General features: G+C 40.1%; 1 protein-coding gene across 1 annotated transcript in view; it reads right to left on the reverse strand.

Moving 5' to 3' along the window:
• Nucleotides 1-21,968, reverse strand: part of mcf2l2 (MCF.2 cell line derived transforming sequence-like 2) — a 112,564-nt gene that overhangs the window by 73,532 nt on the left and 17,064 nt on the right. Inside the window, exons 2-14 of the mRNA XM_061077777.1 lie at nucleotides 20,334-20,417; nucleotides 15,475-15,589; nucleotides 14,916-15,006; nucleotides 14,044-14,157; nucleotides 12,679-12,795; nucleotides 12,424-12,573; nucleotides 10,984-11,108; nucleotides 10,572-10,686; nucleotides 10,015-10,134; nucleotides 9,263-9,454; nucleotides 8,608-8,799; nucleotides 8,328-8,514; nucleotides 7,982-8,085 (exon numbers count right to left, since the gene is read on the reverse strand). Coding sequence (XP_060933760.1) covers nucleotides 7,982-8,085; nucleotides 8,328-8,514; nucleotides 8,608-8,799; nucleotides 9,263-9,454; nucleotides 10,015-10,134; nucleotides 10,572-10,686; nucleotides 10,984-11,108; nucleotides 12,424-12,573; nucleotides 12,679-12,795; nucleotides 14,044-14,157; nucleotides 14,916-15,006; nucleotides 15,475-15,589; nucleotides 20,334-20,417 — 1,706 coding nt within the window. The remainder of the gene's footprint in view (nucleotides 1-7,981; nucleotides 8,086-8,327; nucleotides 8,515-8,607; nucleotides 8,800-9,262; nucleotides 9,455-10,014; nucleotides 10,135-10,571; nucleotides 10,687-10,983; nucleotides 11,109-12,423; nucleotides 12,574-12,678; nucleotides 12,796-14,043; nucleotides 14,158-14,915; nucleotides 15,007-15,474; nucleotides 15,590-20,333; nucleotides 20,418-21,968) is intronic.

Below are 21,968 nucleotides of genomic sequence, written 5' to 3' on the forward strand. Positions count from 1 at the left end.
AAAACCCTCCCTCACACACACACACACACACACAGTACGAGATGTGGTTCTTCTTCTCAACTCCTGCCTTTGACTCGTCCAATCTGTCCGCTGTCTGCCACAGCGGACAGATTGGACTTGGAGCAGGCTTTCATATCTTCTTTTCATGAATCACTTCATTGTGTTGGTTCTGGGACGTCCTCTCTCATGTGCATGGTTACCAGTTCGTTGCTATGCTCGTTGCACTTTCTGTGGTTTTGCTCTGTGTCTGACCTTGTGTCTGAGTCGAGAAGATGTACATCATTCAAATTGAGGGAAACAGTTTTAGTGTTATCTCAACGGTCCCTCTCTTGACAGGTGTTAATCATACAGGCAGTTTTCAGCATCATCAACCCGCGACGCCGGGACTGCCTTGTGAACCAGCCATCGAGGCACTGCCGCGCGTACAAGAACCTCTGTCACGCCCAGTATATCAATATATAAGCTATGTACGGACTTTGTGTAAGCGCCTTTTTTTTTCCTGTCAGCCTACTGCGTAGGACTGGAGGCCCATGCATGGGCCCATGCGTGTCCAATTGCTAGACACCGCAGTTTCCTGACCTGTGACCTCTGAATAAACTTGCTTAATTTTAACATGAGAACGACGACTCCTGCCTTTGATTTCCACCCGCAACACTACATGGAGCTAGCTAGCTTCTCCCCAGCTAGCTTCCCCCCCAGCTTCGACACACAGTCAGCAGGGACTCCCAACACTAACTATTACCCATTGTTTGCTACGGTATTGTAGAAACAGTGTCATGATAGCAGTGAAATTAAAGTCGTGACAGCGGGTTTTTGCACTGTTACCACCCTAGTTAGCATTGTTGCTAGCCCGCTAGCCTAGCCCGCTAGCGCCGTTTTGAAAGCTCGTTATAGCCGTATGTGACCGTGCACATATGCCGTCAGTGCTCTAACGAGCCACCGTCAACCGGACAACTCCGCTGGCTTAACACACACGTCACATTAATCTTAGAATCGTAGTTGTGTTTATTGTGAAGCAGGAAGTTTGAGGTCCGGAAATGTGAAATCCGGAAATGACGTCGACCGGAAATGATGTCGTTCGCAGACCAATCACAGCCAAGGGCTGTACGTGGGGTCTCCGAAATAAACACGGACAGTTAGAAAAATCAGAGGTGCACGAAAAGCTCTCCGAGGCGCTCGGAGAGGGCGTTCCACGGCGGATAGGGCGGTCTTATCTGTCCGTTTTGGAAAAAACGGAGAAGCAAAAATCGGCCTTTAGAGACCATCTTAAAAGATCACAGGAAGGTGTGACTCTCTTTGTTTAACTGCCAGAGAGACCCTCTCACACACACACACACACACTCACATACACATCTTTGTTAGTTAGTATTTTGTTTAGTAATTGGTGTTTTTATACTTATTATGTTTATAATAAATGTTTTCTTTTAACCTTGTGAAGTTTGCCAACCATTACACTGTCAAAAACTCTATAAACCTTAACTGTTCATTATATAATCTTTAATAGTAAATATTAAGATTTCTAATTGAACTAGATCTAAATGAGACTGATCTTAATCAATAAATTGGCTATCTTTTCCCTTCTGTGAAGGGTGGTGCCCCGCGAGAACTTAAACAAACTAAAGTTATGATCTAATATTAATATTTTAAATATTAATGTTTTATATTTTATTTTGATAACCAAATTTATTGAACACCTAAAGGCACACCAGCTTATGGTATCATTCCTAACCATTATTGCACAACAAAAACATTAACTTTTTATCAACTAAGATTTAATTCGTTGAGTGAGTGTATTTAGTCCTGCTAAATCTGTGCAAGAAAAATTTTGTGACAGTTTCAGCTAAATGTGTTTGTGTGCTTGGCCTCAAAATAAAACCAAGACAACAAGTTTAATATTTCCTCTCTAATTTGAGTATGTTTACATCACATGTTCAAGTAGATATAGTAGCTTTAGTTTGTTTCACTTGTAGCTACACTGCCCCATAAAGTACAGCAGGGGGGAGACTTTATCAGACGTGCTTCTGATAATAGCGTTTTGGGATAAAGGTCACAGAATAAGCTAAGAGAAACTACTATAGGAATCAGGTATTGAAAATAATATATTACATAAATCCAAAGTTATAATACATTACGTTTATGATTAGTAATTTGGAATTGAAAGTTAGACGCTAGCTACTGAGATCTACTACATTGAATACATTAAAAAAAGTAGGTTCAGGTATTGATTTGTATGAGGCTATATAACTTTTTTGTCCAAAATATGGAGTCAGTGTTTTAATTTGCTAATTAAAGTAAAACAAATATAGTGTGATCAGTTAAGATAAGTCAAGCTATCTAATAATTTAATATTTTGATTAGGGGTCTTTCTGAAGTCTCTGAACCATGTGCTGTGCACCAGAACGATGCTCTGACTCCAAGTGAGTCAATACAGTGTTCAGACATTACATAATCTGATTCAAATACATCTTCTGAAACACTTGAAAACTCACTCATCACTTAAGAGTGTGTCATGATAGAGAGCCAATCAAACCAAATGGGATAGTCATGTTGACGTTCCAGGTACATCAGAATGCCATGTTCTAATGCCCTCAAAAGCCCAGGTAAGCTTGTAACTTGGTTAATTGATATTATAGAAGTGGATTTGCCAGGTAGTAAGAGAGTGCATGGGCAGACTAGTAAGTGTATGTACGTTTGTAAGTTTTGCAACTGCAATTTTCAGATTTAGGAACAAAAAGCTAACAGCCATTCACTGCATCAAGGTTTCGCAATGCAATTGACTTCTCCTCACTTTAAGACCAACACAACTATGGGCACTCAGATGACTGCAAGTGAATTGGGTATTATCATATGACTCATGTGACTTTCACAGGCATCTTAACAGTAGTTGTCGAAGAAATTAAGAAAAGTCAGGAAAAATTTGTGGAGCTTGAAGCAACTAAGGACAAGAAGGTAATAATGTGGTAAACTTCTGACTTTGGCTCTGCGTTCACACAGGAGAAAGAGGGCAGTGAAACAAGACAAGACAGGCAAATGTCAAACTCATCATGTCTGCTCTCATCAATTATGGAGGAAGGTTCATGGTATAACACACCAACCCTCTCACTACACCAGGGGTCTGTGTCAAAAGAGCCATTTTGCCCCCTCTTCCCCCAAATAAAATTTGTCTGGAGCCGCCAAACATATTTGATAACATAGCTTATAACGTTTTATATGTATCTCTATATATAGAGACATATATTATTATATATGTGTGTTTGTTGCATTTATGAAATTACAGAATGACAATAAAGTAAACTGTTGACATTTTATTGCTATTTTTAACTGTTACAACAGAGGAAAACACCAAACTCTTATGAAGAGGAGAAAATACACTGGCATAGGGCTACTTTGAAATAAATTAAACATATAGCTGCAGCCTAATAGCCTAAAAAGAGCTCTAATCTCACTGGGTGTGTCTCTGAGCAAGCAGGCGGGGACGAGGGGGCGGGGCCTGTGTGTTCGCTATCTGAGAGCACACCCACACACACATTCGCATGCTCCTGGGGTCTCATTTATAAAACAGTGTGTAGGATTCATACTAAAAGTGAAAATATGCACAAAAGCCAGAAATGGCGTATCCAAAGAAAATTCCGATTTATGAAACCGTACGCACGCACACCTAAACGCAATGTTTGCTTTATAAATCACATTCCACCTGGAAACGTTCGTATGTGGATCTGCCTCCAAATCCGCCCTCCACACGCCCACTTTCAACCATAAATGGGCAATGCAAAGCACGTCATGAATATTAAATTATGCTGCTGACCAATGGGTTTCCACCGTGAGTCCTGACGGAGTCACAGCATCAACCGATGAAGACGATAGAAATAACGGAGCCTGAAGTAAACAAAGGATCAAAAATCACAGATCAATATAATCTATATCAGCAGATCAGACATCACTGAACCCTCTATTCTTCCTCTTCCTTCCATTTGCATGCACACATCACACAGAATCACGCACCAGTGTCACGGCAGTATTAATTTATTTAGAGCATCGGACCGATTCCCTCACATCAGTGGCTCCTTACCTCCACTCTGGGATATTATTTGGAAAGTTTCTTAATTTCTTGTAAGTGATCTCCAGTGCACTCCGTGCGCTCTGTGCGCCTGATGGCACCGTCATGTTCACCGCAGTGATTTGATGATACACGCACAGTGTTAGAAGATATTATTAAAACCTATTAAGGACTCAGCTCCGTAACTCGGCTGTTAAATGGAATCTAAACATAATTTGCTGTAACTCAGGAATACAGGAAATTACCGCTCCTGTTAACACCGTGTTAGAAGTTAGGCATTAGTTTGCATGTCTGTCGCTACATGACCAATCAGTACGTTCATAACGACAGTGTGGGAAGTCTGAACAGCAATTGTTGCAGAGAAGCCCCATGAGACGAATTGTTATTTGTGAATGTGGGCTATACAAATAAAACTTGATTGATTGATTGAGAAGTAACACCAACATACTTGACTATGTCGGCTTGTCTCACCACAAAGCTGAAGAATTTATTAAAGGAGTTAAATAAGCTATTCAGTGTGAATATGTGAACATATTTAATGTTTATAAATATACATCCACAGGAAGTCAACCCATGAACACCAAACCCTTTATCAGGAATATCCTAACTATCACCTAACTGGCCTTGTTATCCAATCAGCCAATCATGTAACAGCAGTACAATGTATAAAATGATGCCGTTCAGGAGCTTCCGTTAATATCACATTAAACATTAGATTCACAGAAAAACATGACTGCTGACTTCCTCAGATTTTCACTCACACCAAGTTTGTATTAGACCAAAACCTACAAATATCCAGTGAGAAGAAGTGCTTGTTGATGCAAGAGGTCAGAGGAGGATGGTCATACTGGTTGGAGCTGACAGAAGGGCGATGGTAACACAATCACTCTTCAACTCATGTCAGAATGAACAACACACCCAACCTTGAGGTGGATGTTCCACAGAAAAACACAAGGATCCACTCCTGTCAGCCAATAACCGACATGTGAGGCTACAGTGACACAGACTCACTAACACTAACAGAAAAAAATGTAGCCTGGTAATTTCTGCTGAGGCTGCAGATGGTCGAGTCAGAATCTAGACTCAACAGCATGAATGCGTAGAGCCAATCTCCCTTTTGTCAACAGTCCAGAATGTTACTGCTGCTGCTGCTGCTGCTGGTGTGATGTTTTGGGGAATGTTTTCTTGTCACACTTTGGGCCTTAATATCAATTAATCATGGTTTAATGTCAAAGTCTGTCTGAGTCTAATTTCTTACAATGCTCATTCCTTTAGGCCACAGTTTACCATCTTCTGTACTTCCAGCAAGATAATGCAATATGTCACAGAGTAAAAGTGTCAAACTTTATTCATCATCATGACAGTGAGTTCAGGGAATTCCATCGACCTCCACACTAACCAGAATTCAATTGAGGAGAACCTTTGCATTGTGGTAGTACAGGAGATTGGCAGCATGAATATGCAGCTGAGAAATCTGCAGAAATTATGAATCTCAGAGGAAAGTCCCTATGATCTTGTGGAATCAATCACACTACGATATCTCTGAAGCTGCTTTCAGAGCAAGGGGAGGAACTTCCCAGAGTTGATGTAGTGTTACTAATAGTGTTTCGTGAGTGTAGATGAGAAAAAAGCAGAGAAGAAACAAAAGAGGCGATGGATGCATTCCTCCGGTATCAGCATTTCAAATCTCACCCAGTCAGTGACAGAATGAATATGTGTCAACAAAGCATCAATGCTACAAAGCAAAGAAAATCTCCAGTGTGATCAAGCAAAAAATTGGACTGACCACATGTTCCTGACGCACAAGATGATCATGTCCCAAGCTTTGAGAGGTAGGGTTAGGGTTTCTTAAAAGTCTTATTTTGAAGGTTAACTATTGACAAAAAAATGGATTCAGGTGCTTAAAACAGAAAACAGATCTCCACAATGTGGAAGAAAAGCTTATGTGGACATTTTCAGGAATTGGAAAACAAACGTCCTTACATTTTATTTTTTTTATATGTTTTTTAACTCCTCTCCCGGATAACTGTTGGCAAATCAAGATACATTTTTCATGCAAAACTATCAGGCTGACCCTGTATCATGTCCTTACCTCTAAATGCATGTCAAACACAGAGCCTGAAAAAGTATTGCCGTATTTATTAAATATCCATGAACACACAGTGTTGGGAAGGATACTTTCAAAACGTATTCCGTTACAGAATACAAAATACATGCCCAAAAATGTAATCTGTAACGTATTCCATTACATTAACTAATCTGAGTAACGTATTCTGAATACTTGGAATACTTCCGGTTTGTATTGCATTTTTTAAGTGTATGATTGCGGCGTTGTTATAGTCAGTGGAGCAGCAGCAGTTTAAACTCTCTCCCAGCCGATGCGGTGGGCCAGCTGGATGTCCGGCTCCCATCCACTCCCACCTCTGTGCGGGTCCCACCGGAGGCTGAAGCCCCCCCCCTGCGCCAAGGCTGCCTCGCGCCGTGCAGCGATCGTTTCGGCGTCGAGCCTATTTTTTGCGCTTGACGCGAGCGTATCGCTCCATGAAACACACTGAAAAATGATTTTAAACGATATTGATGACATTTTATATGATATAAATGATAAAGTATGCATCCCATAGTTTGTATTCCCCTTCTGTTGTCCTGGAGTTTTAATTTTACCAATTTTACCAATCACATTATTAAATGCCCCCCTCTGCCCATCCATACAGACACACAAGCAGTCATAAAGATAAAAAGAGAGGGGGGGGGGCTCCCCATTGGCTTGAGTGGAGAGTACGTAATTTACCCTCGACACCCGACATTGAACGGAGCAAACAGCGGAGAAGTTCTTGAAGATGGATGACATTAAATTGGGACGCTGTTGCAGTTAATGTTGGAGCAACAAGTGACTTTATGCTTTTATGCTACTGGGTCAACGGGTGATATTATCAGCGTCGCTTCAGCGTCCGTTGTGAACCCGGCGTATCCCGCTGGCCTCCTGCAGAGCCATGACAGCGGAGCTCTGGGAGCGCAGGTCGGTCTTCTCTCACCAGGCGCTGGAAGGGCAGCTTGCGGTTCAGCAGCTCCGTAGATTTCTGGTAGTGACGGAACTCTCTCAGAGCCTCGGTCGCGGGCCTGTAACGGTCCCGAGCCGGTAGCGGTGAGGCTTCTTCACACCGCCGGGGGCTCCCCGGGCGCTCTTACGGCAGCCCTGGTCTCCAGCTGCTTCCTGGGGGCTTTGCCAGCGGTGGATTTACGAGAGAGTGAATAAACTCGTGAAACAGAGAAGTACCGTCATGTAATCCACTGATTTCAACAATGTAACTGTATTCTGAATACCATCTATTGGTAACGGAATACAGTTACTCATAATTTGTATTCTAAATACGTAACGCCGTTACATGTATTCCGTTACTCCCCAACACTGAACACACATTTAACAGTGTGAACTCTTTTTCCTCAAATCTGGTGTTTATTGTTTCTCTTTTAGTCCAATAATTACATGTGTAAATCATGGAGTCTGAGGAACAGAACACATCCTTTCATGCTGAGCTTCCCCTCAACTTTCAGTCACAGTGACTGCCCAGGGTGTAATAATGCAGAGGTGTATACAAGACTCACAGTAGAGATGAGGGGGCAGCTATCACAAATTGCATTAACTCTGAAGGGTGAATTTATTCTGAAGATTCTGGCTAATTTGCATGAAATTTGTCTTTTGTCATATGGAGCTGACTATTGAAGTGTAATATGACTGAGATGTCAACTTCTGACACTGTTATTAAATTCTACTTATCCAAAATTAAGTTATAGCAAAGTGTTGTAAATAAGCCCAAAATGTGAGCAATTGAAAAGTAAATGGCTGTTTAGCTTTATTAGCCACACATCTTAAAGAGTGAGGCCGAGATAACTGGGAGATTTGAAATTAGGATCAGAGGAGGGTACCTTGATGCCTCCCCTGGCCTTGCGTATGATCTTCTTCTTGTTAGGATCAGCTTCGGCTGGCTGCTTGCTGCTGTTTGAGTTATCCGATACTCTGCGAGCCAGGGCTGGAATGAATTGAGAGGACACAGAATAAATAACTTCAATTATTTCTCTCATCAGAGCCTGTGTTAAATAAAGTGCATGTCAAAAGATGATTTCAGATTATATCTCAAAAATAAGTTTGTATGAGACTGTAAAAGTTTGCTGCTCAGGGTGTTAATCGTTTCACAAGCATTACGATTGTAAAACAGTTTGAAAAGGTTTCACCGTCTGCTGCATTAATTGGTGTGAGCAACATCCAACTCACGCTGCTGGTTCCCTGTAGTCCTGACGGGGTTCTTCAGTGGGGGCCGTTTGGGAGACGACTCAGGCCGCGGGGCCACGGGCTGGACGGGCCTCGTCTGTTTAGCCGACAGTCTCTTCAGGCTGATTTGACGCTTCTCAAACATTTCTTGGACATCTTCCAGGCGCTTCAGTGCTTTCAGGACACTTGTCTGCAGGCAGAGAGCTCACTATCACTCCTCGTCCTCATTATTTTTGTGACAGAACACGCAATTGTCCTGTTAACACACATTTTGGCATCGTACCTTGATATCCTCAGACAGCACAACCTCATACTGGTTATGGAGGTTTCTCAGTTCCGTCAGCTGGTTCTTTTCGGCTGACACCAAGAAGCCTTGGATGTCGGTGAGCGCCGACTCTGCCCCTTCCTGTGACTGACACTTATCCACAGCCTGGGAGGCTAGCAGGTATATGCCAGACTCACACCACTGGTTTACCTGTTTACAGCAGAAAGTTCAAACACGTTCAAACTGGGCAGGATATGTATGTTACAGACACCAGGGTTCTGTGTTCAGGTGCCACAAGAGTCCATTGAGATCTGCAAAGACATATCATCACATAATCTTCATACTTTTTGGTGTAATCTGATGACAGGAGGAAAAATCTACATGAATAATAAATATAATCTTGAGTGCCTAGTACAAATCGGTGTGTCAACAGGAGAGTGGAAAATTCTGCTGAGTAAAGAAAGAGTATTCAGTTCACATGACATCACTTTGATAATATCTCTGGATACTTAAGACCTCATAAATAAATAATAAGAGTCATGTCTAAATGCCATTTGGTTTAGAAATGTACTAATTTGTTTACGTAATGACAGATGGTCCAAGTACAGGGAATCAAACTTAAGATGCTTGATCTCACATTTGTAGATTTGAACAAATTGGACCATATGCTCACCTTTTCAATGCCCATGTGTATCTGCAAGCTTTTGGACAAGACATCCGTCTTTTGCTTGGCCTCGTTGCTGAAGTCATCACAGACGCGCCGCAGCTCTACACATTTGGGTCGAATGGAGTCCACGGCGTAGTGGTTGCTCTGGATCAGCTGGTCACCGTGCAGCGCATGAAGCTGGGCCTTTTCTAGTGTAGGCTGGAGGAATTCAGAGCAAATCGGGATACATTAGGGCAGTTTCAGTTGTGCAAATAAAATCTTCGGGGTGTTCTCTTCATGAAATAAAAATTTGTGCTGTATTGTATGTAAAGAACAGTGTTTTTATGTACAGGTTTTTGCTTGGACACTGAAGGCCTCCTATCAGTGTCCGTTTGCTATGTAGCAATGTCTCGTCTACTGTATAAGTGAGTCTGCAGAGAGGTTGCAGTTATAAATGTGAACACAAAATTAAAGATAAGTTGTTATGACACCTGATTTCAGCAATTAGTTTATTATTGTGGAATATGTGGGCAATTTCAAAAATAACTGAGGGGTTAGTGTCAAGTAAACGTTGTTGGCTAGAGGGTTCATTCTTCTCCTTGTCCTTCTTTGGAAGATCTGGTCTGAGGGTGAGATATGTTTATGTGAGAGTGTGTGTGTGTGTGTGTGTGTGTGTGTGTGTGTGTGTGTGTGTGTGTGTGTGTGTGTGTGTGTGTGTGTGTGTGTGTGTGTGTGTGTGTGTGTGTGTGTGTGTGTGTGTGTGTGTGTGCATGACTGACCTGAGCCTTCTCCTCCAATGTTTTCAGTTCTTTTAGCAGGTGTTCAACTCTGGCCAGACAATCCGCAATAACTGAGAGGCTGGTCAAACTGTCCCTTAAACTGTCCAGAGACACTTTGACCTGGAAAAGAAAAGAGGGGACAGAGACAGATACTGAGAGGAGACTGAGGACATCATGATTCCAATTCACAATATACTTTTAACTTATACCCTGATTCAACTTCACCTCAGACCACCACTGATCAATTTACAGGATAAAACAACGTGTCAGATGAAGGCTGTTTCAGTCAGTTTTTGCATTTATTGATCCAGAGAGAGCTTCATTTCTTGAACATGTCAAATGATCATATTCAGTATTGGAAATATGGACGATACAATCACTGAAACATATTTCAACAAGAACTTTCCAGCAATTTTATAACAACAAGTCACTAAACTAACAGACTGTCAGTTTTATTAAAGTGAGACTTTTGAGCCGCAGGCTTTTAAAGCTGTATGAAGTGGATAAACATGTGAGGTCCAAAGGTTGCAAAGAGACAGAAACATCTACACATATACCTCTCTGAAGTCCTGTTCAAAGTGGCGTAGCTGCAGGCACTGCTCCAGTTTTAGGTGGTGTTTACACCAGAACTGTTCAAAAGCGTTCTCTGTCTCGTCCAGCTGGGCAAGGAGCCTGAGGCACACAATAAGAACATAATTACACACACACACACGCACACACACGCACACCCAAACACACACACACACAAACAAACACACACACACACACACACACACACACACACACACACACACACACACACACAAATACACACACAAACACACACTAACACACTGAGAGGTTCTACACAACTACGTGGACATTCTTTAGCCTGAGAAAAATGGTTATTCTGTTAACTGTGTTTAACACCTGTTCAGAAAGAAAGAAAGAAAGAAAGAAAGAAAGAAAGGCTTTGTTGACATCTGTCACCTCTCCACTGTGGTCTGGTTCTCCATCTCGTCTGGGTTCAGTTTGTGATTCTCTGACTTTGCTGCCTGTTCCTTGATACACCCCAACAAGGTCGTGCCTTGCTTCAAACCTAGCTTCAGTTCATCCTGGTAGAGACACAGAAACATTGAAAACAACATTATATTATGATTGGAAGATACAATATTTTGAGACTTGAGGCTAATGTTACTCATGTAAACACATAAATAAGTGTAAGGTAATATGTAACACACTTTTATACCTTAACATCCCAAATGAAAAACGTTTGCCATTGTTTTAATATCTGGTTACGTAATACAAATGTGCCGCTTTTAAAGTAATTATCCTATAAATGTAAAGGGAGCAGGGGGCTACTAAACATAATACGTAATTTCCTGCTAATGTAATAGCTATAACTAGACAGCTTAACATGCCACAAAACAATTCTGTGAACTGTCAATAAATGATTTTCATATTACATTTGTGGGAAGTTATTACAATTTTGACAGCTGAAGATTTTTCACCTTAACGACAACTTAACAAATCCCGGCAAAAGGAAGTTATGTTTGTAATAGGCAACTGCTATAAGGTTTGTGGGATTATTACATTAACAGCTGCAGATATGTATTACATCTGTGGTTTATTACGTCTGTGGGCTTTTATTATGTTGGTGGAGTTACAATGTCCAGGCCTGGTCTCCCTTGAGAGAGAGACCCGATGATGGGATGATGAGAATCAGGCTTTATAGCACGAGAGGCTTTTTTTAACCTTTCTCTTCATGTTGGTATTGTTGAGGTGTTGCATTGAGGTACATATGTGTCGTACTCATATCCTCATATTATGGGTCTGACCAGAGCAGAGTTTACCAGCAACATTTCATTTTTTGCTTGCAGAGGTGATGTAAAATTGCCCAGTTTGACTGATCAAATGCAAACTATCCTGTCTGCGCTGACCTCAGAGGGAACGAGAGAGAGTCCACTATATGAGGAACAATTATATTAGCTGGGAGATTCCATAAAACGTTTGTAAAACTCTTTTCTAAATAAGAACAAATTTAAAAACAATTTCGTCACATCAGTTTTTTCTAAGCCCAAACTAACAGTATTCAATGTCAGTTGTGACGCCCGGCGCCCCAAGGTTATCAAGCCTCTACCACCAATTTCACAAATATATCTCCACTTCCTGCTCTGAACAAGCACAAATTCTGCTCTCGATTTCTCTAAAGCAAGTTGAAAACTAATATATTCATCAGAAAACCCACAACCACATCACCTTGTATTTGATTACATTAAATTCATACAGTTGCATCTGGGGAACCACTGCAATTGTTGTTAAATTGTTGGCTACTGGAGCTCCACAGTTATGAATCAGTGATTTTTTTCCTTGTTTCGCTATAATGGAACTGTCTATGATGGTATGAGTCGGTGTATGAAACATTCTCACCTTGAGGTTGCCGTGTTTGTCCGTTTGTACTGTGAGCAGATCTTTGGTGCACTGTACGTCATTGGGCAGCTCTGTTTCCGCCAGGTCTGTCCCAAACCTCTGTAACATCTGGGCTGTGGTTTTCACCGTCATTGCAAAGTTCTCTATGGCCTATAGCGATAATGATCCACACTATTCAGCGTCATCGAATATAAGTTAATGTGATGTCACATTAAAGTTAGGCTCAACAGTATTTAGTGCTGAATGGTAACTCACAGTTCGGTGATGTATCCACTGACTGTGACAGTACTCCAGGTTTCCTCCGAGCTCCCGGGTCAGCTGGCCTTTTTCAACATAACCTTGTAGGTCTGCCAGAGAGTTCAGCATCACAATCTGCAAGCACATTGAATACAACACTTTAGATCAAGACTCATGTTATGTGAGGATTAAGTGTGAAAGTCAGAATTAATTCCTAATTAATTAATGTGGCAATCATATCATTGTCTTAAGGAAAATTTCAAAGATTTTACTGTAGTGCGGTTTAAAAAAACAAATGTCCAGATAGCTCACCATCTGTCATCTGTCAGTCTCACAACTTTAAACAGTAAGATACCAAATTACGTGTGTACCATGATATAATTCAATAATATTACATCATTAAATTCATTTTATTGGGACAAATCCAAGGATTGGTCGAGTAATTCAACTGACAAAATCCAAAGATGTCTACTGCTGCTGATGGAAAAAATCTGTCCTTGTAATAATTTTTCCTTTGGGTCAAGATAAGGTTGCAGGAAATATGACCACTACACTGGATTGGTTTAAATTCAGAGGCAGAGTTTGTTCAGAAATGTTAAAGAGAAGATGGTGCTCACTTCAACCCACAAGAGGCGATTGTTGAAAATCACAGAGGAAACTCACATCAGGTCCTCTTTTGTAATTTGTGGGTTTTAGCAATCTTTTGTGAACTCAAAATCATTAAAACAGCTGGTTTTAGGCTGATGATGACGCTTTTCTTCTTCTTCTCTAAGTTCCAAAGTCCACACTTTATAAAAATAGTAATTGACAGATGCCACTCACAATCCACACACAGCTACAGTACCTCTGTATTTGCTTCATCAAAATCTGTTAAATCTGTTTTAATCTCGTAGTACGATTTAATTTCTTCTGATCAATTCTAATTATTTTAATTAATATTTTATTCATAATTTTTTGTGCTTCTACTTTTACATTGTAATCTTCATATGGTACCGAAGGTACTTTGCTGAGTACTATTTTTCTATATCAGGGAGGTAAAAAAATAGAAGAAGAAGAAAATAAAATGAGACATTTGCATAAGAGACTGATATGTAAAATAACTTCACGTGTACATGTTGATGTAACTGATTGGATCTACATCCAACTCTGGCTTGTCTGTCATTGTGCAACGACTGCCCGCTGCAGGGTACTGAACATTTTAGTTTTCAATCTGAATGATTGCTGGGGACGATCTTGACTTGACCACAACATAAGTGGGTTGTGCATTCATTTAAAAACCTCACATCCCTAATTAAGCAATTCTTTGGCAAAATAAGTCATACGTCTTCTCATGTGACTGCAGCTGAGGTCAGTGATGGTAAAGTGAATGGTGTTAATCAGTACCTTCATTTTAAAATCATCCTTGTGCAGCTTGATCCCGATGTCTGCTATGGCCCTTTGGAAGAACCTGGTGGGTCGCAGCACCAGCACCAGCTGCAGGTTTCCTGGAAATGCTCCCTAAAATACAAAACAGCTAGTAAACTCACAGCCCATCTTTAAGCATTCCCATCCCTTCATTCAGTCATTCATTCACTTCATGCACACCCGCCAGCTGGCTAATCCTGAGACCACAATGACAGAGACAGATCAAAATATAAGCGTAGCTTACTATGAAAAATCTGACACAGTTATCTGAGCTTTACGACTTGACACTGCTGCCGCGGAGGAAACATTTACTGTATAAATCCTGCTGTGTGTCAATTCATATACAAAAAGCACTTGGAACGAGAGTCAATGAACTAATTGTCACTTTGTAGCTTTTAAAACTGCAAAAAAAACCTGTATCATCAGTGTTTTGACAGTTGCAGTATCTAAGCATGACTTTATGACTATTATAAGAGAAACCTGGTTTCAGACCTTACAAACACATTGATAAAACACAGCTGAATGTAGCTCAAATAAGACGAATATGATTTCTAAAGTCTACCACTCTCCGTTCATTCAGAGCCAACATCAGGTCAACATGTTCAGCTGCCTAAAGATTACCTCGCAACACATGTGAGTACTTGTGTCAATCTTAGAAACCCACACAATGACAATATTTCTAACAATTGTTCTAAACCTTATTATTGAAAGTTGGTTGGTAAAAGGTTGGGCCAGGGTCATGATTCATGGCCATGGCTTTGTTTATAGTATTAATTTTAAATATATTTAATAATATGACAGTTCACATGTGTATATGTATTTATATGGTTAGGATGTATTAAAGAACATACAGCGATCCTTGACAGAGAGGCCTTTACTGAGCTCCATTTGTCCTTCCGCCGGTCGATGATGATGATGAAGCCGATACTGGCAGCATCCAAACTGCAGACAGGAGGTAGAAAGGATGTAAACTGCACTTCTACTTTAGACTAATGCAGTGTGCCTGAAAGCCATAACTATAAAATTCACTACACTTGGATGTTTAATGCTTCTGCAAACTGATCTCAGTAGAAGAACAAAAGCATCATGCACATTTATTTATATATTTATGTTGAGGAAGTAACGTAAACGGAAGTAAAAACTTTATCAACACAAACTGTTTCATGCTACAATCAGTTATGGGAACTTGAACTTACCAATGGACTTTGGCTAACAGTTAAGCATTAATTTTAGATAATATTTTGGCATTGTTAGCTGACTGATGGAATGGGCTACATGCTTGAAGGTTCAATGAAAACAGTTATATCAAGAGACCATGGGATTTTTGTCTTAAGTAACAGCAAACATTATGCATATTAATTACAAATCTATCTACATTGTTAGATTTTACGTATGTGAGAGTGTGTGTACCTGGGGATGCTGGTCAGGTAAGTAACTACATTATGGAAGTCTTCCTTTGGCACTTCACTGAAGCCTGAGTATTCTGGGAAGGTGATGATGGGGGCACCATCTTTCCCTCGCCCTCCTGCAACACAAAACCACCACACACTGCATTTACAATCCGTTCTTCTTCCTTTAGTCTGACACTGTCTATTATCTTCTAGCTCGTCATTGAAGCTATTGTATACCGTTTTATTTGTATTGCGCTTTTTGTACAAAACTTGGCTTAATTATATTTCATGGTGTTGTTTTTTTCTTTGTTTATCTCGTAGTCAGAGAACATCAGTAAAATGTATTGTGCATGTACCTAATGTCTTTTCTTTTTAATTTTTTTACCAGTAAAGATGCAATGATAACAAAATGTAAATTTCTTATTAAGTCTACAAGAAGGAAATAAATATGGTTAAATAACTTTTCATTGAGCATGTCACTAATATCCCTATCTAAAACCTCTTCCACAAAATGTCACAAGGGGGCAATGCTGAGCTAGAAATTCTCTGACACTCCAACTAACACTATGTCAGAACGCTATAGGTGTATAGATAGATCAACCTTCAGTACAGAATGACCCCAAGACATGTATTTGTATCTTTAACCTTGACATTAAATGATGATGATGATGATGATGATGTGTGTGTGTGTGTGTGTGTGTGTTTGTGTGTGTGTGTGTGTGTGTGTGCCATGTTCTCTGCTGTCACATACAATCTCACCAGTCAACTTTGAAACACACAGATCCATGTAACCGAGTTAAGATGGAAAGTGTGGACCTGACATGCTGCAGTGTGTCATGTGTTGTCATATATGTCATGTAGTCATGTAATAGGTTTGCATACAGTGTGTGATACTGGTCCCAACAAGGTGACTAGAATACAATGGCTTCACCGTATATTCTGCCATGGCTAATTATCAGCTTTTATTTGAGTGCACAGTTATTTCACAACAGTCTGTCTGTCTATATGTGGAACCGATATCTCACCAACCGTTCATCACTTGCCTTGGCAAATGGCATGTCTCCTTGATACGTTCACTATTGATAAAAACTGCTGTTTTTATCAATATTTTTTTGTTTTGTTGCTGCAATGTTTTATATTGAGCTGGATTACAGATTTCTTATTTTGAAAGGTTGTCAACTTGGGTCAGACGATTGCATCAATTGCTTAACAGACCTCATTAATCTTAAACTACCTATTTATCTATAATCAATGCTTGCTTAATCTGTGCAGAGTTGCAGTTTTCACTGCACTAGGTTACAGTGCCAACCACTGAACCACTTTAATGGCCTTAATAGTTTTTTAAAGCCTTCCTGGAATGAAATGCCTGCTGGTAATTCAGTTAAACCATTGGTTAAACCCAATACAAATGTTTAAAGCTGCATTAATCAATAACTTTGGGTCAAAACAATGGGTCAAATGACTGTGTGTGATGAGAAAGAACCGGAATCCAATAATGGACTTGAATTAATCAGGTGGCACAGACTCCTTATGAATGCCAGTGTTGCTCTGTTTCCACTGGAAATGTCAACGGACAGTTTTTGTAAAAGATTTGCCTGAGCAGAGAACTGATAAACCATTGTGGTGTTTTCAGCCTATTGCAATGCCCCCAATTGGCCAAAAACAGTGCTCTGCCCTTTTCTATGGATTAAAGCTTGGGCCTATTTTACAGCTCTGTGTGTCCAGTAATTAGATCATTCATACAGGATAATTCACTTTACCCATGAAAGTGAAGAGTGGTATTAGTTCGGAAAAATACTGAAATATCAAACAAATACCAATCCACGTCCTATACAAACAGACAGACACACACATTAGGCTGACACCATAAAACGGATGTGTTGAAGTAATATAACTCGCGAAGCATGTGATGCTGAGAAAGGTTTTTTTTGGAAACAGTTGTTATTTTGGTTTGTTGTGAGACGTGAGACGGAGATGGAATGACAAGAATCCCTGAAAAACCACACAGGCTGCTGTGTCACCGCGGTAGCAGCACATCTGGAAAGTCGGAGGGCAGGGGCTGGCAAACTTCTTTCCACCAAATGCATTACAGTGAATAAAGTCAACTCATTAGGCCAATCATACCACACTGACATAAGCATCCGTTCAACATATGCTTCAACACTACTACAGTTTATTACATCACTACACACAGAGTGTTATACAGATTTTTCTTACATTTTAGTCTGATGTCACAACGGTATCATTTTTGTGCTGATGTAGAACTTTTAAATGAATAACTGAGGCACAGGAGTACTGTGTACTGCAGAAGCAGATGTGAATGTCATTTCCTTTATTTATATTCCTTATTCAAAATGTCAGCAGCATGGTGGCACTTCTATGGTGAGGGTTAAGGGCAGAGAATGTCACACCTCGTTAACGCCCTACAACACAATTTGTGATTTGTGATATGGGCTATACAAATAAGATTTGATTGATTGACAAAACAAAGTCAGGGGATGACTAAAGCGAGGAGACAATTCTGTGGACATGATGAACATCTGCAGGAGATATTATATCATAGTTATAATCCATACAAAAGATTGAAAAATAATGTACCCAAGTGTTGTTCTATTATCCCTACAATGTGATCTGCATTGCGGAAAATAGTTCAAATACTCACACTGTCACACTGTCATGTCTTACATGAACTGAACAGTGTCATTGCTAATGCTATTTGTAATACTGGTGCTTTCCCACAATGACATGTCATAATGTGTGCTGTGAAACACGACATATGAAGCTCGTTGTGGTGGATGAATAGATCAAACAGAGGAGTTTCATCCAGCCGACAGGGATTCGACTGATTTATTTTCTTGTTACTTGTTTTTTTTTAGAAGAAGTGTTATTAAACAAGAAAATGTTATAAATCAAAGATAAAGATAGACCTGAGAATAAAAAGTTGTTAAAAAAATACTGAGAATGTTTCTCCCTTACTTCTCAAGGCTTTAGTATGTGAAAAATAAATAACCTGGTTTCAAAGATGAGTTATAAAATAAGTGTTACTTCTTACAGTACAGATTAAGGGAATCACTCTTGGTTAGTCAGCTTTTTAGCTTTTACGGGGTGTTAAATCAGAAGACATCAGTTTCATGTCTGTGGACTGGAAATGGGGAAACAACAGGTCTGGCTCTGTCCAGAGGAAATTAAAATATATCAGCACATGTAAGGCTCAATATGTGACAAATTGTATTTCTTTTGTTCAATACAGGGGCGGGAACCTCCGGCCTGGTCAGGGTGAATAAAACATGCACCTTGTGGTCACGTCTCTGACAAGAATCATGGCCACTGTCAAGAAAAGAATATTAGAGGCAGATTGTCACCCTTTAGAAGAGAACTGAACAAACAAGTATTTTTGTAACTGATTGTGAATAAAGTGAATGGAGAGACACATTCTAACATAGACAGACAACCAGACCACGGCTGAAACCTCATTCAGAGCGAGAATTCGTGACGGAGCCTTGTGGTGAATGCAGAGCTGCTAGCACGGTCAAATTATGCATTATCCTACTCTGCAATAACAAAAAGCCAATTATGACTTTTGAATTCAGTGCTGAGTTTGCAAAACTCTTACGGCCATTTGGCGAGAGGTATCAGGAAATGAAAAGTAAACAAAAGGAAATGGATGTATTCTCTATGATAGTTAATGTGAACCAACTGGTTTTTCTTATCAACCTACAACATGTTACCAGTGTTTACTAATTTATTCATTATCTTTGTTACTGTTGGTGCTTGACAAAGGTCTCTGACTGAACGCTGCCTCAGTCCATGAATATTGCAGGGAAGTGGACAGGTTCTTTGTATTAGGTTTTTCTTCAAATCTCAACTCCAACATCTCCAACACACATTTATTTGTTGATTCATATAAGCATGGAATATGTTCTATATCTCCAAATGTGTGTTTATGAAAATACTAATAGCATCACACAGTACTGACAGACAGAGACTTTATACTGCGGGGTAACTCAGAAGTAGCTCATCCAATCAGCCGAGCAAGAGCATGTGCTTGCTTTCAGAAGCTAAGACCGTTTAATGGGATTGTGCTTTTTATAATGTTGGGTAAAATAAATAGAAATGGTTGATCCCACTACATCACTACTGCAGATACCTGGTGCGTTGTGATAGATAACTGCAGTGTCAGGGCAGATAATAGAGGTGGATGGAAGATATTGCCACTGATGAAGGGAAGGGCAGAATGTGCAATGGTCTCTTTCATTTCTGCAATACCTTTAATCTAACTTTTTGATGATTTTCACAAAACAAAAACACAGCAATTTCAAGGAGGAAAATAACCTTAGTGTGTATTTTATGTGGTTTCATTTTCTATTTCAAGTTTTCAACATATTACCTATTTTTTTTATAGTGACAGGTTTTGAAAGAGTTCTGAACCATCAGTAATGTGATTTTAAACTTTATTTATAAAACAAATCTGACGTTACATGTTCAGTGGAAATTAGATCTTTAAAATCAGTTTTTAATCCTTCCCTTTTTAATACATTTAAAACTTGATTTAATCTCCCACACAACTGACCGCTCTTTAACTTTACCTCAACATTTTTGGAAATTCACAAGATTCCAATTATCTTTAATCCAATTTGCATGTAACAACTTTCTATTATGATAGACATTTGATTATAATTGTTTTTCGTTCTATAAGTGTATCCGCCAATTTACATACACAAGGTCACAACGTGGTCGGAAACCCCAGGTGTGGAAGCAACACAACAGGGCAGTGAGACAATGGGACAGTGGGACAGTGAGACAGTGAGATAAAGGGGCAATGGGACAGTAGGACAGTGGGGCAGTGGGGTAGGGGGAGAGCGGCGTTCTGTTACGTACCTGAGAGCAAGGCAAACTGGCGATGGAGCTGCTCTATGATGTCCATGGCCAGCAGGGGCCTGATCTCCTGCTGCATGATCTCATCTGTAAGGATCAGACACACTAATCAGATACAGCCTAATATATCCATGAATCTTACACAGCTAGTGAATACAAGACACACACAGTAAGATGTGTCCTACCCGTGCTGTAGAATCAAATTAGAGAAGTAACAGTACAAACACATATGCAGTACATCTAACACATCCAGTGTAGCTGTGGTATAAATAAAGACAAAGAGAAATAATGAGAGACATGGATTGAAGAACCTGAAAGACAAGGGTTTAAGCCGCAGACAGCAGAAGATCGAATCACAAGATAAGTTATTTGGCCAAACTGTAGCCGATCAGTGAGTAAATAAAGAATAAAGCACACACACAATAGGTGCCACCACTTCCCATTTCATCTGTTGTGTCCCCATGCACAACTTCTCCAATCAAGGGCCTTGAATTATAGGGCAATGAGTGGGATTGCTGTAAAACTGCTGTTTCATGCTAGTGCCAACAACACAACACTCTTCAGCATCTTTCACAGCTCAGATTTTCAGCGATTCAAATAGGTCTTCCATTTCCCCTGTCACAGAGTGACTGAGCTTTGCAGGTAGGACTGAGAGTTCTTGGTCTAAACTGGTCCTGTTATAAAATGAGAGTTTGCTGCACTTAAACATGGATCCAGATGAGTCATTTTCCTGACAGGAAAAAAGTTCCTAAATAATTTTCTCAAGTTAAACACAAGTTAAAAATGGAATCCCTCTGCTTGAGCCTGGCATCAGGATCTGTGACCTCTGACCCTTTGAAGCTTTGGGTTAAAAAGAGGAGAAAGACTCAGGTGATGGCCATGCCCACACCTCACTACTCCCTGAACAAATGTCTTATACTGAAATGGATTTTTTTTGTTGCCCTTTTCTGTTTTAGTGTTCTACTTTGGAGCAGAATCCCTGAATAAACATTTTATTATATATTTTTTGCTGAATTTAGAAAATCAAATGATCATATACAGTAATTAAAGAGCGGTTTTCTATGGTCATATACTGTAGCCTATTATGTAACCATCCATTTCTGACTGACATTCACATAAACATATATAGAGCAAACCAGAACAAAGCATTCTCAGACATGTCTTTAAGAGTCTGCATATGTGTCCATGAATTAGACTGTGTCCTGTTCTGGTTTCATTGTTTGATGGGTGCCTCTGCAGCCTGAAGCTCTAAGTGCAGTGTATGGTAAACAGACCCTCCTCTGTGACAGAGAATAAAGACATGCATTAACACTGACGCTGCTTTATTACTCCAAAACATGCTTGGGTAGTTTGCCTGTTGATGGGGCCAGCGGCAGACAGAAGGAGAGGGAGAGCACAATGACTGGTAGTGAGCCTGGACTATATCAATGCACCTCTGTTCTTAGTATCTGAGTCTGCTGACATACTAAGATTATTAATAAAAGAGCCTCCATTACAGACTTTTCCACTGAGAAGGTATTGTTGATTCACTTGCTGAAGATCACACACACACACACACACACACACACACACACACACACACACACACACACACACACACACACACACACACACACACATAGCATTCTATACTCTGGT

This window comes from Limanda limanda, chromosome 9 (genome assembly GCF_963576545.1).
Source record: "Limanda limanda chromosome 9, fLimLim1.1, whole genome shotgun sequence".
Lineage (NCBI taxonomy): Eukaryota > Metazoa > Chordata > Actinopteri > Pleuronectiformes > Pleuronectidae > Limanda > Limanda limanda.